Below are 15,892 nucleotides of genomic sequence, written 5' to 3' on the forward strand. Positions count from 1 at the left end.
GTTGAAGTAGCAAAAGTTCATCTTTACTTCGTAAGATTATCGGTGGCGTAGTATAGTTCGAGTTCCGAATCGCTGTGAGCCCACTTGTGTTTTTTTCCTATACTTTCATTGCATACAGGGTGATCAAAAAGTCCCTTCCACCCCCTCTAACTTTTTACCTTATGGAGGTAAAGATTTGAAACTTGGGGGATGCCCCTAGGTTAAAGGGAGCTACTTTTTGGCCCCCCTAAAATTTTCAGGGGGCCCCCTTGGGGGGGCAACGGACCCCAACTTTTAATTTTCAAATGGCAAGACCCCCTTTTGTGATAGCTCGTTCGAAAGCGCATAAAAAAAAAACTTTTCGCGCAAACCCGAAGTCAATATCTCAAACCGTTACAAAATAGCGGCCGGTTAAAGTTCAAAATGGCCAAAAATTCACACAGGTTGTTTGACGAGGGATTTTCGCGAAAATCGGTTAATAGAGGTATTTCGACACGAGAAAAACAAGTAAGATGTTAGATTTTCCAAAAAACCGAAATTTTCAAAATGGCCGCCGGTGAAAATTTAAAATGGCCGAAAATTTGTTTTTTTTTAGAAATCTAAGTTCAAATGTGTTAATCAATACCTTAAAATTCCAAGGTTTAGGCAAATCCATCAGCAAAAAACCGAGGTGGCAATTTTTGGCAATTTTGAACTTTAACCGGCGGCCATTTTGGAAAATTCAGTTTTTTTGAAAATCTAATGTCAAATTCGCTTTTCTCGTGTCGAAATGCCTCTAGTTATCGATTTTCGCGAAAATCCATCGACAAATAACCTGTGTGAATTTTCGGCCATTTTGAACTTTAACCGGCCGCCATTTTGTAACAGTTTAAAATATTGACTTCGGGTTTGCGCGAAAAGTTTTCTTTTTTTATGCTCTTTCGAACGAGCTATCACAAAGGGGGTCTTCTGGGGTCCGTTGCCCCCCCCCCCCAAAGGGGGGCCCCCCTGAAAATTTTAGCAGGGGCCGAAAAGTAGTTCCGTTTGACCTAGGGACATCCCCCAAGTTTCAAATCTTTACCTCCATAAGATAAAAAGTTAGAGGGGGTGGAAGGGACTTTTGGATCACCCTGTATATATTTCTCTGATGTTTTTGTTGTATCCTCTCTGATTGCATAAGTAAATATATCCTCATTTCATTTCCTTTCCCTTTCATGTTTCCCCTTTCTTGTAGCATCTGTGTCCATTTACAATTATTATTTTAAAATTGCTTTCCCTAGTATACCTACATTTGATGCTTCAAACAGAACCACTTTGTTTTAATGACATTTCCGGCTAAATCGTGGGTTTTCCTAGGGAGGTAGCCTCTCGTCCCTCCCAGACTCTACTGTTGCCAGATAAGTTGCTTTTTCAGCACTTCCCCTAGTTCAAACCCATATAAAATATTCACATTTATCGCATAATCTGGCAACCCCTCGCGTGAAATAAAAAAGGTGGAATCCTTCCACTCTAAATTAATGATGTATCAATTTAAAAAATAATTTCGCTGGTTCAGTTTTGAAACAATGTATGTGCCATTAGTTTCTCTGTGTACATAAGTGTTTATACAGATGAGCCAGAAATTTATTGCAGTTCCAATATTCCAGAATGAAGTCTAAATTTTTCAGCGATGTCTTTCATAAAAGAGCATCAAACTGAAATATCTCAAAAATTACTTTTAAACTGAGGCATTGCAAGTCTCTGCTAGAGTTTTAATTTCTTAAAAGAAAACTAAATTTTATGTGAATTTTCTTCAACCATTCAAAAATATTCATATAAAACTTTGAGAAGATATCGATGGCTTATGTGCGAGACCACGTATCTTCATTTACGACGCTGCGGACTTCCTGTCATACTTTGCACTAATAACACGAGAAAATAATAGTTGGTCCGCGATAAGTAGAAAGGAACCAAGCCACGTTAGATTTTGCCACATTCAATTGAAAAATTCAATTTTTTACATGAAAAAGGTTGTGCGGGTTTTTGTGCATAAATCAGTGAATTTTTTGCATAGTGCGAAGCAAATTTCTTAAAATTGTTAAAGGAATCCGCATAAACAATCTCTTGTAAAAAATTAAATTGCTCATGCATGCAGTTAGAGGCAATAGCTGATGTGGTCTGGTTCTTTTCTGCTAAATGTGGTCCTTATACGTTTCAAGACGGCTTCGGAAACATCCTTGACTTGGTTTGTTTAAAATTCGTCGATTGCCTTCCTTTTGCGAACGTCAAGTATTTAATAACTTTGCATGCAATGGTCGTTAGTAAATTTACCGCTAAGATCAAAAGCGAACGAAACTCTGTTGGCGGTGAAATTTCTGGCCGTGCCAAGGAGAAAGTTCTTCTTATTCGCGTAATAAGCACCAAGCTCCCCTTCGCTGAGATCGTAACAGGAATAAACTGCAGTTCGGCTTCCTTTCAAGACCCCTGGACTCACTCCTGCAGGTGAAAAAAACAAGTTTGACCTGATAATTTGAGGCATATTGAATCAGAAGGGCACAGGCCCACTTTTTAACAAAACTGAGATAAGTCTTTACATCTATCAATTTAATATATCTAATTGTAAGTGCTGTCTATTAGTAAAGCACTTAAATATTACTAGGTACCTCTTCTTCTCTATTGCTAATGATTAATATATATTATTCTACCTCTTCTTCTCTATTACTAATAATGACTGTTTAATTTCAATTGAAATGACGGTCGATTTGTACATAGTTGATATCATAATTAATAAACTTTATTCCAATTTACTTCTAAATTCTTTTTTATAACTCTCCTTATTAAGTTATCCCACTAACCTCGCTTAGTAGGAATGAAGCTCTATCGACATAAATGAGATGAAATGAAGAATTTGTAGGTGTCTGAAATTTGATGAATTTCGTGATTAAGTGGAAACTACCGAGTAAACTGAATACGAGGATGCCCTCTTCGTTCATACATTGAATAATTCTGCCGTCCAAAGTAAACGCCGTATCTGCATTCAACTCTTTTCAAATTTTTTTCTGACAAAATGTTGTCTTGCAAAAAACCTAACGATAATTTATCCTTCATTTTTCCGATACACCTCCGCCATACCATTCGAAACTAAAAATGAAAAAAATAAAGCCTTAAGGCAATTGAATTGTCTTGTAATAGAACAGTGCGTGCAAGGAAAAAATACAAAATTTTGAGTGGAGTTACGGCGTTTTTGCTGTGGACGCGGCAGAATTATTGGAGGAGATATAAGAACATGATCTAATCTCCTACAATACATGTGTTTAAATGCGAAAAGTCATCAGATGACGTCGCTGTCGTTTTACGGTCAAATTACGGTCTAAGAGTGGGAAAAATTAATTGATTCAAAGATCTTTATTGAGAAATGTTTTTCCTCCTTTCACATAACTTTGTCTCCCCAAAAAGTATCTGAAGTTATACTATAACTGTTAGGTCCAAAGGAGCATGAAGCCAGATGGGATTTATAATGGTGAAAAAATAGTCAGGATCTAAAATGAAGAGACCTGCAACAAAATAGTGTGGTTTTTGACCACGCCGATTTTAAACTGTAATTAAAGCTTTATCTAAAAAAATTAATCGTACCAAAAAAAGTTGCCAAAGAAAGGTTTTTTGGGAGTTAGAATAAGTGGCTTTTTGCCATTTTAATATCCATTGTCCTCGTGGCTTCTTACGCTTCATTCGATGAAGGAATAACGAACGGATGGATGGATAGGTTGATAGATAGGTAGGTAGACAACTAGATTGTCAGGTAAAGGTAGATATCTAGGTAGAAATGAGATTATTATTATCATCATCGGGATAGAGTGAATTTTCACGTGCAATATTTGATAGGTTTCTCGCTGAATAATATAACTCCCAAGTTACAATTGTAAGATTTTAATGGTTTTTTTTTTTTTTTTTTTTTTTTTTTTTTTGCCTAAATCTGCAAGTTGCACGTCACAATGTGTGTCAATGTATTATGCGTTAAAAGTGCCACCTTATGCGATGGTTCTTTGTTCTCTCGCAAGTAAATCTGGCCGGGATCAACAATACCATAATCTTTGATGCTGCAGCGCTATTGTTATCTTCACCTCCTTTCGACTTCAATGCAAGGTGCCCAGGTCGGGTCAAATTGACCCGAGGCTTGTTGAAAACATGTGCCCCCTCACCAGCGGCAAAAAGTGAAGCATTGCGAGTTCACAGCTCACACTATCGCGCCTTCAATTTTGCAGATGCTTCACGGACAGCCATCAAGTGCGATTAGTTGTATCTCTGCGCTGCTATCAACGCGCGTCGAGGTGTCTCTTAGGTTTTGAATTTGAGGGAAATCAAGGTTAAGTTTACCCAAAGTATGCTATGAATTGTCAACATCAATAATCATGGAGGGGGGATGAATAGAAAGTAAAATAAATGTTTAAAGGCCTCTCAAGTGCCCCTCATGGCGTACGTCTAAAAAATTGATATTTTGGCAAGAGTTGTGGCATGTTACGGAATTTGTTTTTGACGACTATCCCCAAAAATCTTAATACGGTTCACATTGACTCAACTATATATTCCATAGGGGAGTTATATATGGCGATGAAAGGGGATGAGAAAGCGCCAATGTGTTACCAAAGGGGTAAAAATTTAAAAAAAAAGAAAGAAAACAAATGTATTTCGCACCCTCCAAAACATAGAAATAATATAGATTATACCTCTCTCAAAAACTATCACTTAAAATCAACGGATTTAAATGCGGGCTAATTGTACCCGACTTGGGACTTTGCGTATTGAAAAATCCTTAGACATCTAAGGGTTAAAGGCCGCAAACTGGAAGTGGATAGCAATTCATTAGAGCGTAGATAATTTCCATATAACAATTTCAATCACTATATGGAGATTCATAATTAGATTGGCCTGTATACTGATCTCCCGTGTGCCTTGCACTTCCCATCCGCCCGTCGGCTTTTGAATATGAAATTAATTAGCTCATAACAAACAAAGCATTTGCATATCGATGGCTTAATGCGGAAAATTTGTATCTCAATTGCAACGTTTTAAACATCCGATTATATAATGAATTTCCTTCAAGGAAAACTAATCGTAAATGCTCCCTTGCAATTTTGTGTAATTTTTCTCGAAACAATTGGAAAACAAACTCACGGGAAATTTCAATTAAATTTATTGGTTTTTTTCATTTTAATTAAAGAATAAATAAGAGTTTGGGGGAGTTACTCACTCGTATACACAACTTCTCAATCTGAAAGACGTATTTTTCGTTTTCAGCCATCGTCATGCAAATAGATCGTATTCGATAGTGGTTCAATGTATCGTTCGGTTCAAAACAGTAGATCATAATTTCAAAGAAAAATTTTAAGATTTAAGCTGGATAAGCTGAAAATGAGAAAATTCCTAACAGTTTCACCTTTCATTGCCATTTTGCACTCATAAGAATAAAAAGTGTGTTAAAAAAATTGACTTTTGAGACTTTGCTACAAGTTGAACCAATCGATATCGATATAATCTCACATGTTCCATGTATAGAATGCGATTCATTACAAACAAGGGAGGAATACCCCAGTGTATGGCAATTGGACCACATTTTGCAATTAGAGACAATAATTTCCGGCCTACAAAATATGGACTTCATTTTGCAATTAGGAACTACAATTTCTGGCTCGATTAAAAAACAACGTACGTACCATTAGTTTCCCTATGCACATACGAGTGTTTACGGATGAGTCAGAAATAATAGTTCCGAATTGCAAAATGTAATCCATATGTATGTGTCATTATCATCCCAGTGTAGATAGGTGTTTTTATGTGTGAGCCATAAATTGTTGTTCCTAGTTGCAAAATGCAATCCAATTTTAATGCATTTTTCGATTATTGAGAAATCTGAAGTTCAGTAAATGCAAACTTTTGGTGGTCACAATAACTTTGCTTGAATAAAATATTTAATTTTCATTTTGTACTTTTTCTTAATGTTTCATTCCACGTTTCATAATTTATGTGACTCGCTGATGACAACCTCATTTTGGGGTAAAGATCAGGAGTTCAACCGCACCAAAGTTGTGGAATATTTTCGATTTACACTGTCGATTCATCCAAAGACGTCAATTTTTCCTACTTCCGAAAGAAATTACGTGTATAACTTAGGTATCTAACGTATGTAACTGACCGGCATCAATTACAGCCTCCACAGAAGATTCCAAGCAACGTTTGGTCAGAAGATCCATCGACGCCGGCAAATAGAGAGGCACATTGAAGAAAAGAGAGTCGAACTTGTCGTGATTATGTGCTTTGCCACAATATGTCGGAAAATTGTAGTCTGAAACAAAAACGATGTCGAAAAGTCGAGTAAAGTTAAAAGCTCTTTCCTAATTTCTATCATGAGAAACAAGAGATTCTACTATCCATTTCCTTGTACCAACAGTGCGCATTAAAGCAATGCGCGGTTGGGATGGTTTTTCAATGTAAAAACTCCCGATCCAAGTAGCAAAATAGAATTTTTTCCTAGGAAAAAAAAATAGGTATTAAGAAAACTTCTAGAAAATACCAAGAGAATGAGAGTTATCTAGAAAATAGAAAGAAAAAACATTGCGAGTCAAAAGTCTGACCAAAGAAAATAGATCTATTTCATAGGTCTACTTTCTGTCAACTTTCCATTTGGAAAAAAGATAGAAGATTCATTGAAAGTAGAGTCATTTTCTAGCCAATATCTTAATGTTTTCTTTAAAGAAAATGCAAGGAAGAAATGTATTTTCTTTCTATTTTCTTGTGTCTATTTTCTAGATCCACTTTGTACCTATTTTCTTTCAAGAAAATTGTTCTTTCTATAAAGTAGACATTTTCTTGATGAGCGCCAGCTAGAAAGTAGATGACAATGCTACTTGGGGATATGCTACATTTTTCTTACCATCAATCAGAAGCGGGTCAAGCAATTTGGTAACATCGGGTTTCCTCCATTTAAACCTATGTTAAGTAATCGATTCTTGTCGGAGCACCTGGCCCCTCCAAGAATCGACACATTTCCATGGGTTTAAATGGAGAAAAACAATGTTGCCAATTTGCTGGATCCGCCAATGCCATCAATTTTATATGAAAAAAAAACAACAAAAATCGCGCTTTGTGTAGCGGATGGGAACGAGACATGGCACTTTCAAGTGGACCACATTTTGAAATAAGGAACCACTATTTCTGGATCATTTTAGAAACAACATATATGCCATTGGTTTCCTTGTGCATAAAGGTGCTTCTATTGAAGAGTCATTGATATTGGTTCCTTATGTTGCAAAATGTAATCTAAGTATGGGTTGCGCAAGAAGGAGGCTCGAGCTATGTGCTCATAAACTCACCAATCTACGAAATAAAACGCGATTTTTCAGCTCTTGAGACTACCGAAATGCTTTAAGATGGTGGGAAAATGTTAGATTTTTCAGCGTGTTCGTATTTCTTCCACCAAGGCACATCCTAACTACAAAGCATGGCTAGTTTCTTCTTTAACTGAGCAGTACAACTCGACTGAGTTTAAGCGATAAGATCTATGAGCCTGTAAATGTTGCAGGCTAATAGTAAAATCAGGCATTTTGTCAAATGCCTAGGCAAATAGTCAAATATTCTAACTTAGATTGAAATTTTGATTATTTTGTTAATATTAGACAAGATAGTTAATTGCCCCTGTAAGAAAAAATTCTCAGTAAAAAGAATCACACAATACTACTTCAAACGATTTTTAGCTCCTGAACAGACACTTATTTTAAACTTTTCAGCGTGTCGTAAAATACAGATTTTTTTTGGATTTTCAACATTTGAAAATATGAGAGACAATTGAAGAGGAAGAGACAAAAAGAGTTCGTAGGTTTGATGAGTTATTTTTCCAAAAATATCGATAATTCATGTGCTATTCGCCATTAAATTCACAAAGTTTTGTAAACCGTCAAAATTTAACTATCTGCCTAGGCATTTGACAAAATGTCCGATTCACTATTTTCCTGCGGCATAAATACCTAAGCGATTTTTTTTCATGAGCCAACTTTTTTTTTTTTTTTTTTTTTTTTTTTTTTTTTTTTTACAATGAGGCTGTCAAAAAAGTCTGACTTCTAAAACTAAGGCTTACTCTAAAAGAACTGCTCAAGAGATGACGGAGGATATAACCCTAAACTCCGACCGTAGTGTACGTTACATATTATCCAAACTCACCTTGGTCCCACTTCCGTTTGTCATCCGTAACAAGATTTGCTTTCTTGAACAAAGCCTCTTCAAACTCAGTAACATTCTTGCATTCTGGAAATGCACCCGATATCCCGGAGATGACTACCTCTACCTCCTCCTTCATGTCTCCAGATAAGGCCGAGTCTGCCAGACAGGGTTGAAACTGACCGTCAGGTAGAACTGGACGCACACAGAAACTCGCGTCCGTATTTTGATACGTTGCAGACGAGCTGGGGCACATGGATTTGTCTATGGGCAGTCAAAAGTAGAAGAGATTTAAAGTCTCAAGAGTGACTTAAAAAGGTGTAGTGTTGTCGAAAATTTCACCACGATTCCATCCAAACCAGAGCGTACGGAACATTTCAATCGAGATTGGCAACTGGAAATCTTGAACTCGTAAAGCGGAGCATAGCGAGTGTGCGCCTTCAATTTTGCAGATGCCACACAGACATCCATCAAGTATGAATAGCTGTATCTCTGCGCCGTCAGCAACGCGCATCCTTTTCCTTGCTCTATTTCCACATTTTGTTTCTTCCCGTTTGTCTTATTTGTAGAATTGTAGAGGTGGTTCGAGGGCTACGTGATAACAATGTTAAAATATCGACGGTGAAACTACCAAACCACGTATCTCGTTTGCGGTGTTTAAAAATCTACGCTCGCATTTTATTTTTTTGAAGTCGACCAAATCAATATCATTCTTTGAAATTTTCACAGAATTTTCTCCGCACAAAGAGGAAAAATCACAGAAATTTTCAAGACTAGACGTTAAGTAGTTTTTCATTTAAAAAATAAAGTATGACAGGAAGTCTGCGACGTCGCAAACCGAGATACGTGGTTTGGTAGTTTCACCGTCGATATAAAACATGCACCCTCTGACTGAAGAGGTGAGTTGTCAGGCGAAGCTGCGCAAAATTACAATTCATTTCAGCCCCCTCTGACTCTCATCTCTTCAGTTGGAATATTTCGACGGTGTAAGGCGGCATTCATATAACTCGGTTTGCGACGTCGCAGACTTCTTTTCATATTTTATTCTTTAAACGGGAAACCACTCAACGGCAATTCTTTAAAACTGCCGTGATTTTCCTTCTCTGTGCGAAGAAGATTCTGCAAAAACTGCAAGGAATGATGTAAATTTGTTCTCCTTTAAAAAATTAACGTGGAGGCGGAGATTTTCAGACACCGCAAACGAGATATGTGATTGTGGACTTACGCCGTCGGTTTGGTATGAATGCCTTTTTTGTATTGAATTTTAAATATGTCCGTATTAATGCTTTATTCGTTATTTCAAGGCAATGAAGAATTTGAAGGTGTCTGAAATTTGATGAATTTTGTGTGCAAATGGAAACTGCTGAGTGAATTGAACACAAATGCACAATTTAATATGTATAAATTGAACAATTATTGGAGGAGCTATGACAAAACGATCTAATCTGCTAAAATACGTGCATGTGTTAAATCATGAGAAATTCCGCCAGATGACGTCACTAGGCGGTGCATATTCTCACGACTAAATCTATTTTCATACCATTTCCCTTACCGGGAATGATCAGAAAAAAATAAGAAATCAGCTTTTTAAGAACAATTAGGTGAATCAATAAAAAATTTGCGTGCAAATACTCTATCGTTTCTACTGCTGAGAAGGGGGTGGGGGAGGATTTTGAGAGAAGTACACTGAGGAAAAAAAGAAAAACAAAGTGAACTGTACCGCAAAAATTAATATAGCATTAAATCGCAATTTTATTTCAATGTTTTCATTGCACCGTGGTACTACTGGGATAATAAAATCTTTTAATTTAATTAATTTTCGAATGGTTCCGTACAGCATAAATACGTCCAGATGGAGAATTTGCAGATATCTGAAATTGGATGAATTCCGCGTTTGAATGGACGCTACCAAGTGAGCTGAACACGAGGATACCCTTGGTTCATAAATTGAATAATTAGAGGAAATATGACAAAATGGTCTAATCTGCTATAATACATGCGTTTAAAGGGACATGCCGCCAGATGACGTCACTAGGCGGCGCATTTTCTCACTTTTAAAGCTATTTTTATACTATTTCCCATGACCGAAAAAAATTATAAAAAATACTCCAAATCAACTCTTTCGGCACTTCCAGATGAAGCAATAAAAAATTTGCGTGCAAATTCTCCATCGGTAGATTGTTTTACTTACCCAAAGGTGGGGTTTCAGAATAATCGATGATTGTCTGAAGATGGTGCTGGATGGGGCTGCAAATCCGAGGGAATCCGCCAAGACTGCACCTCGACGAATACCACGCTCTTCGCCGGACATCGGGAGTAAATTCATTCATGATCTTTATTAATTCATTCATAAGTCATTCAGAAATCGAGTAATTGAAACGGAAAGATGCGTTTTCCGTGCAACAACGTAGCGAAGCGATCGGATCGGCAGTGATCCGATTTGAAAATTACACTTAACGGCCGGAAATTACTCTACCCAGCTGCTCAATTGGACGTATTTCTATCAAACGGAACTATGTGCATTGAGACATGAGCCCTCAGACCCATAAGATTATATGCAATATAGGGCTCACGTCACAATGCACATAGATCCGTTTGATAGAAAATACGTCCAATTGTTGAATCGATATCGAATGACCTTGATCGATAGAAAGCATTGCTGAGATAGGGATTTATCGATCAGGATCATTCGATAATGATTTAACAATCGACCCTCAGGGAGGAAGAGAGGTCGAGTTGTTCCCTTCACCGCAGGCTGATTATTGACATTTATAGAGCAATAGTCAAAGGAGACGACGGAAAAATGGAGGGATTCTACTCAAGTAGCAGTGATCGCGATAAATAGCGATTTAATCGGTTGGTTATCGCGATTTTATCGGTGGCAATTTATCGAGATATTATCGCATTAAAAATCGCGATATATGGCGATTAAATTGCTACAAATTGCAATTTTTGGTTCGACAAAATCGTGATCAATTTTTGTCGATAAAATCGAGATTGAATCGCCATTTATCGCGATTTTTATTTCGAAAATAGCGGGATAAATTGTTGGGCGATAAAAGCGCGATTTTATCGCGATAAGATCGCAAAATATAGCGATTATTCCGTTGAGAAATGCTACTTGGGTATTAGTGGAAGTAAGGTTATTACTAGATTGGGTGAAAAGATCCGGATATTTAACATTGAGTTAAATAGGGAAATATGCTGAATTGTCAGCACAATCTGGCAACAATGGGAGGAAGCGTTGCAATGGACAAATGAGGTAGGAATTATAGACTTACAAGCGGCATGCGGCAACCCTCCAAAGATCCAAAGTTCTCAACTACCTGATATTTTGACTGCTAAGCTAATTTTTGAAATTTCGATCCGAGAGAGTTATAAACGCGCTATGAATAATGTATAGCATATCGATGGTGAAAGCGCAGAAGTGCGTATCTCAGAAAACATTTATTTCCCACATTATAAACATATTATTTCCCCCAAAACTTTCGCATGTATACCGTTAGAAACCTGCAGCTATCTAGTGCTCGTAGAATTCCGGAGGACATCCATGCTTCATCCATCCACACTCCACGCCTTTCAAATGGATCAGTGGACAAAGTACCTTTTCTTCAATGAACCACTAGACAATGTACGAATTTAAGCAATCTGATCAGTGGCGTGGCGTGAATTGCTATAAATCGATTGTGGTGCCATTTAAACCTATGAAAAAAGATCGATAGTAGGGTGTTCGCAGCGAACACCTTAGTAATCGATTCTTTACCATAGCTTCAAATGGCGAGATATCGATAATCGATCATTCACGCGACGCCACTGAATCTGATATAAGTTTCTTAACCAGAATTTTACGTAAAACACGATTCGCACAACGAAAATTACTGAAACCAACTCCTAACAAAGATATCAACGTTTTTATTTCACATTGATTACGAGGAATTTGAACTGCTCGCTCACAAGAAACTCAGAGCTCTACGTGAGTCAAATCGCGCACTACAACGGTTTCAGCAATCTTCTCAATCGAGCAATGTTCATTTCCCACCATGTGTTGTTCAAACTATAAGCAATTTGCGAAAGCTGATCCAAAGCGTCAAGATTGAGGTTGCCAGATTTTTATATCGCAGAGACTGTCTTGATAAACGTTTAGCGCACGATGTGAATCACGTAGAGCAGTCAGTTTTCATGAGCGGGTGGTTTGCAAGTTTCCTGATTCCGAAAATTGGCAGTTTCGAAAACGCCTTCAAACGTGGCGTGATACCTCCCGCGTTCCGGAGAGTACGAATAGTTGTATCATTGCGCCTTACAAATTCGATGGAAGATTCATATTGAATCAGCCTCCATGCTGCGGCGCGATCAGTTTACCTTTACCGCTGTTGCAGTTTTGACCGCAATGTTTTAGTGTAATCAAGTTAGGCTTGTATGTAGTGAAAAGATAATATTTTAGAGAATGGAAAGTAAACAAGCGCTGGAATAAATATAACTAAATAATATGAACTCATTTTAACAATCAACTTAAAGGCATAGAAAAAATACTGCATTTTTTTTTCCTTTTTAGGAATTGAATTTTCAGTACATGCAATGAAGAAGGGCTGCAAAAAGGCCTAATATTTGCCGGCCAGTTTTGCTTGACGCCTATCTATGCGACGCAAGGTTTCTGATTCGGAAAATTGGCAGTTTCTAAAACGCCTTCAAACGTGGCGTGATACCTCCCACGTTCCGGAGAGTACGAATAGTTGTATCATTGCGCCTTAGCAATGCGATGGAAGATTGATATTAAATCAGCCTCCACGCTGCGGCGTGATCAGTTTCCCTTTACCGCTATTGCAGTTTTGACCGCAAAGTTTGAGTGTATTCAAGTTAGGCTTGTATTTAGTGAAAAGATAATATTTTAGAGAATGGAAAGTAAACAAGCGCTGGAATAAATACAATAAATGTATAACTAAATAATATGAAATCAACTTAACAATCATCTGAAAGGCATCGAAAAAGTACTGCATTATTTTTTTGCTTTTGAGGAATTGAATATTCTTAACATGTACTGAAGAAGGGCTGCAAAAGTGCTTAATATTTGCCAGCCAGTTTTCCTTGACGCCTATCTATGGGACGCAAGTTTCCTGATTCAGAAAATTGGCAGTTTCGAAAACGCTTGCAAATGTGGCGTGATACCTCTCGCGTTCCGGAGAGTGCGAATAGTTGTATCATTGCGCCTTAGCAATGCGATGGAAGATTGATATTGAATCAGCCTCCACGCTGCGGCGCGGTCAGTTTACCTTTACCGCTGTTGCAGTTTTGACCGCAATGTTTTAGTGTAATCAAGTTAGGCTTGTATTTAGTAAAAAGATAATATTTTAGAGAATGGAAAGTAAACAAGCGCTGGAATAAATATAACTAAATAATATGAAATCAACTTAACAATCAACTTAAAAGCATCGAAAAAGTACTGCATAATTTTTTTGCTGTTGAGGAATTGAATTTTCAGAACATGTACTGAAAAAGGGCTGCAAAAGTGCTTAATATTTGCCGGCCAGTTTTCCTTGACGCGTATCTATGGGACGCAAGTTTCCTGATTCAGAAAATTGGCAGTTTCGAAAACGCCTGCAAATGTGGCGTGATACCTCCCGCGTTCCGGAGAGCACGAATAGTTGTATCATTGCGCCTTACAAATTCGATGGAAGATTCATATTGAATCAGCCTCCACGCTGCGGCGTGGTCAGTTTCCCTTTACCGCTGTTTCAGTTTTGACCGTTTTAGTGTAATCAAGTTAGGCTTGTATGTAGTGAAAAGATATTATTTTAGAAGAATTGAAAGTAAACAAGCGCAGGAAGAAATAAAACTAAATAATATGAACTCATTTTAACAATCAACTTAAAGGCATAGAAAAACTACTGCATTTTTTTTCCTTTTGAGGAATTGAATTTTCAGTACATGCAATGAAGAAGGGCTGCAAAAATTCCTAATATTTGCCGGCCAGTTTTGCTTGACGCCTATCTATGCGACGCAAAGTTCGGGATTCGGAAAATTGGCAGGTTCGAAAACGCCTTCAAACGTGGCGTGATACCTCCCACGTTCCGGAGAGTACGAATAGTTGTATCATTGCGCCTTAGCAATGCGATGGAAGATTGATATTGAATCAGCGTCCAATCTGCGGCGTAGTCAGTTTCCCTTTACCGCTGTTGCAGTTTTGACCGCCAAGTTTAAGTGTGATCAAGTTAGGCTTGTATTTAGTGAAAAGATATTATTTTAGAAGAATTAAAAGTAAAAACAAGCGCAGGAAGAAATAAAACTGAATAATATGAACACTATTTTACAATCAACATAAAAGGCATCCAAAAAAGACTGCATTATTTTTTTGCTTTTGAGGAATTGAATTTTCAGTATATGCACTGAAGAAGGGCTGCAAAAGTTCTTACTACTTGCCGGCCAGTTTTTCTTGACGCCTATCTATGCAACGCAAGGTTCCTGATTCCAAAAATTGGCAGTTTCGAAAACGCCTTCAAATATGGCGTGATACCTCCCGCGTTCCGGAGAGTACGAATAGTTGTATCATCGCGCCTTAGCAATGCGATGGAAGATTTACATTGAATCAGCCTCCAAGCTGCGGCGTGGTCAGTTTCCCTTTCCCGCTGTTGCAGTCTTGATCGCAAAGTTTAAGTGTGATCAAGTTAAGCTTGTATTTAGTGAAAAGATAATATTTTAGAGGATAATATTATATAATATTTGTTTTGATGTAGAGGTGGACTCTCAGGGTAGAGTGGGATATCCCCTCCGTTTTCCCCTCACTTTGAGAGCTTTTTTTGAGCTTGGAAGATGATTTCAGAGAAAACCAGTGGCACCATCTTGTTTCTCGCAAACTTTTACATAAGAAGCAATGTTCAAATTGCAAATCCCTCGCACATGGAACATCTCCATTCCGGAAAATATTGAAAAGGACAGAATAGCTGATCAGCTTACGTATGCTGTAGGCGGGAAACACTAAGAAGAGTGCGTTGTGTGCAAGGCACTACGGAAGGGGGGGGGGGGTTCAAATGAAGGGACTAAAACGAAATAAGTACGCATTTCTGCACTTAAGATATGAGATTAGAGCACTTAAGAATCGGGATTTTTCCGTTGAAAAATGCTACTTGGGAAGGACAGGATACTCTTGTTCTGTTGCCGATTTCTTCGTTATTTTTTTTTTTGTTTGTTGTTTTTGCAAGGTGGGGAACGAAACATTCAAGCGCGCTATTTTGAGGGAGCAAAATTGTCGACCGCATTACTTTATGAGCCGCTCTAAATTCTGCAAAAACTTAAAAAACTTCCTCTTATTTTGGGGAAAACCTTGGAAGTTTCTGTACCCCTGATATAAGTCATAGTTCAATGTTTTGAATCCCCCTAAGGATTGAATTTCCAGCCCTTCAGCTTGGTTCAGAATTTTATCAGTACCATGTTTGATCCGAAGATAGACTTAGAGCCTAAATTTTTAGATTGTCAAAAGAAAAAGAATTTGGTTGAAAAGATGGAAAATGTTCGGATGGGCAGTTGCAAAACAAAAACACCTGGCTGCAATTGGACACAAGTTTGCATTCATTAAAGCTTCCAAATTTTTGAATGAAAAACAACGAGCCTGAAATGGGACTTTGCATTGCGGTCACAGTGACCCGGGTTCGAATCGCCTGGGTTGGTACGGCCACAATGCAGGGTCTTAAGTATTTCATGCTCCCTGTTTTTCATTAAAAAAATTAAAAAACCTTAATGAAACCGAGGTTGTATC

At 37.7% G+C, this 15,892-nt stretch overlaps 1 protein-coding gene across 2 annotated transcripts in view; it reads right to left on the reverse strand.

Moving 5' to 3' along the window:
* The window catches only part of LOC109030399 (fatty acid synthase), a 70,629-nt gene extending 60,139 nt beyond the window's left edge, over positions 1–10,490 (reverse strand). For both annotated transcript variants that reach the window (XM_072304022.1, XM_072304021.1), the window contains exons 1-4: positions 10,337–10,490; positions 8,149–8,409; positions 6,128–6,277; positions 2,269–2,433 (exon numbers count right to left, since the gene is read on the reverse strand). In XM_072304022.1, coding sequence (XP_072160123.1) covers positions 2,269–2,433; positions 6,128–6,277; positions 8,149–8,409; positions 10,337–10,475 — 715 coding nt within the window. In that variant the 5' untranslated portion in view covers positions 10,476–10,490. The remainder of the gene's footprint in view (positions 1–2,268; positions 2,434–6,127; positions 6,278–8,148; positions 8,410–10,336) is intronic.
* Positions 10,491–15,892: the final 5,402 nt, after the last annotated feature.

The sequence above is a fragment of the Bemisia tabaci genome, chromosome 9, assembly GCF_918797505.1.
Source record: "Bemisia tabaci chromosome 9, PGI_BMITA_v3".
NCBI lineage: Eukaryota > Metazoa > Arthropoda > Insecta > Hemiptera > Aleyrodidae > Bemisia > Bemisia tabaci.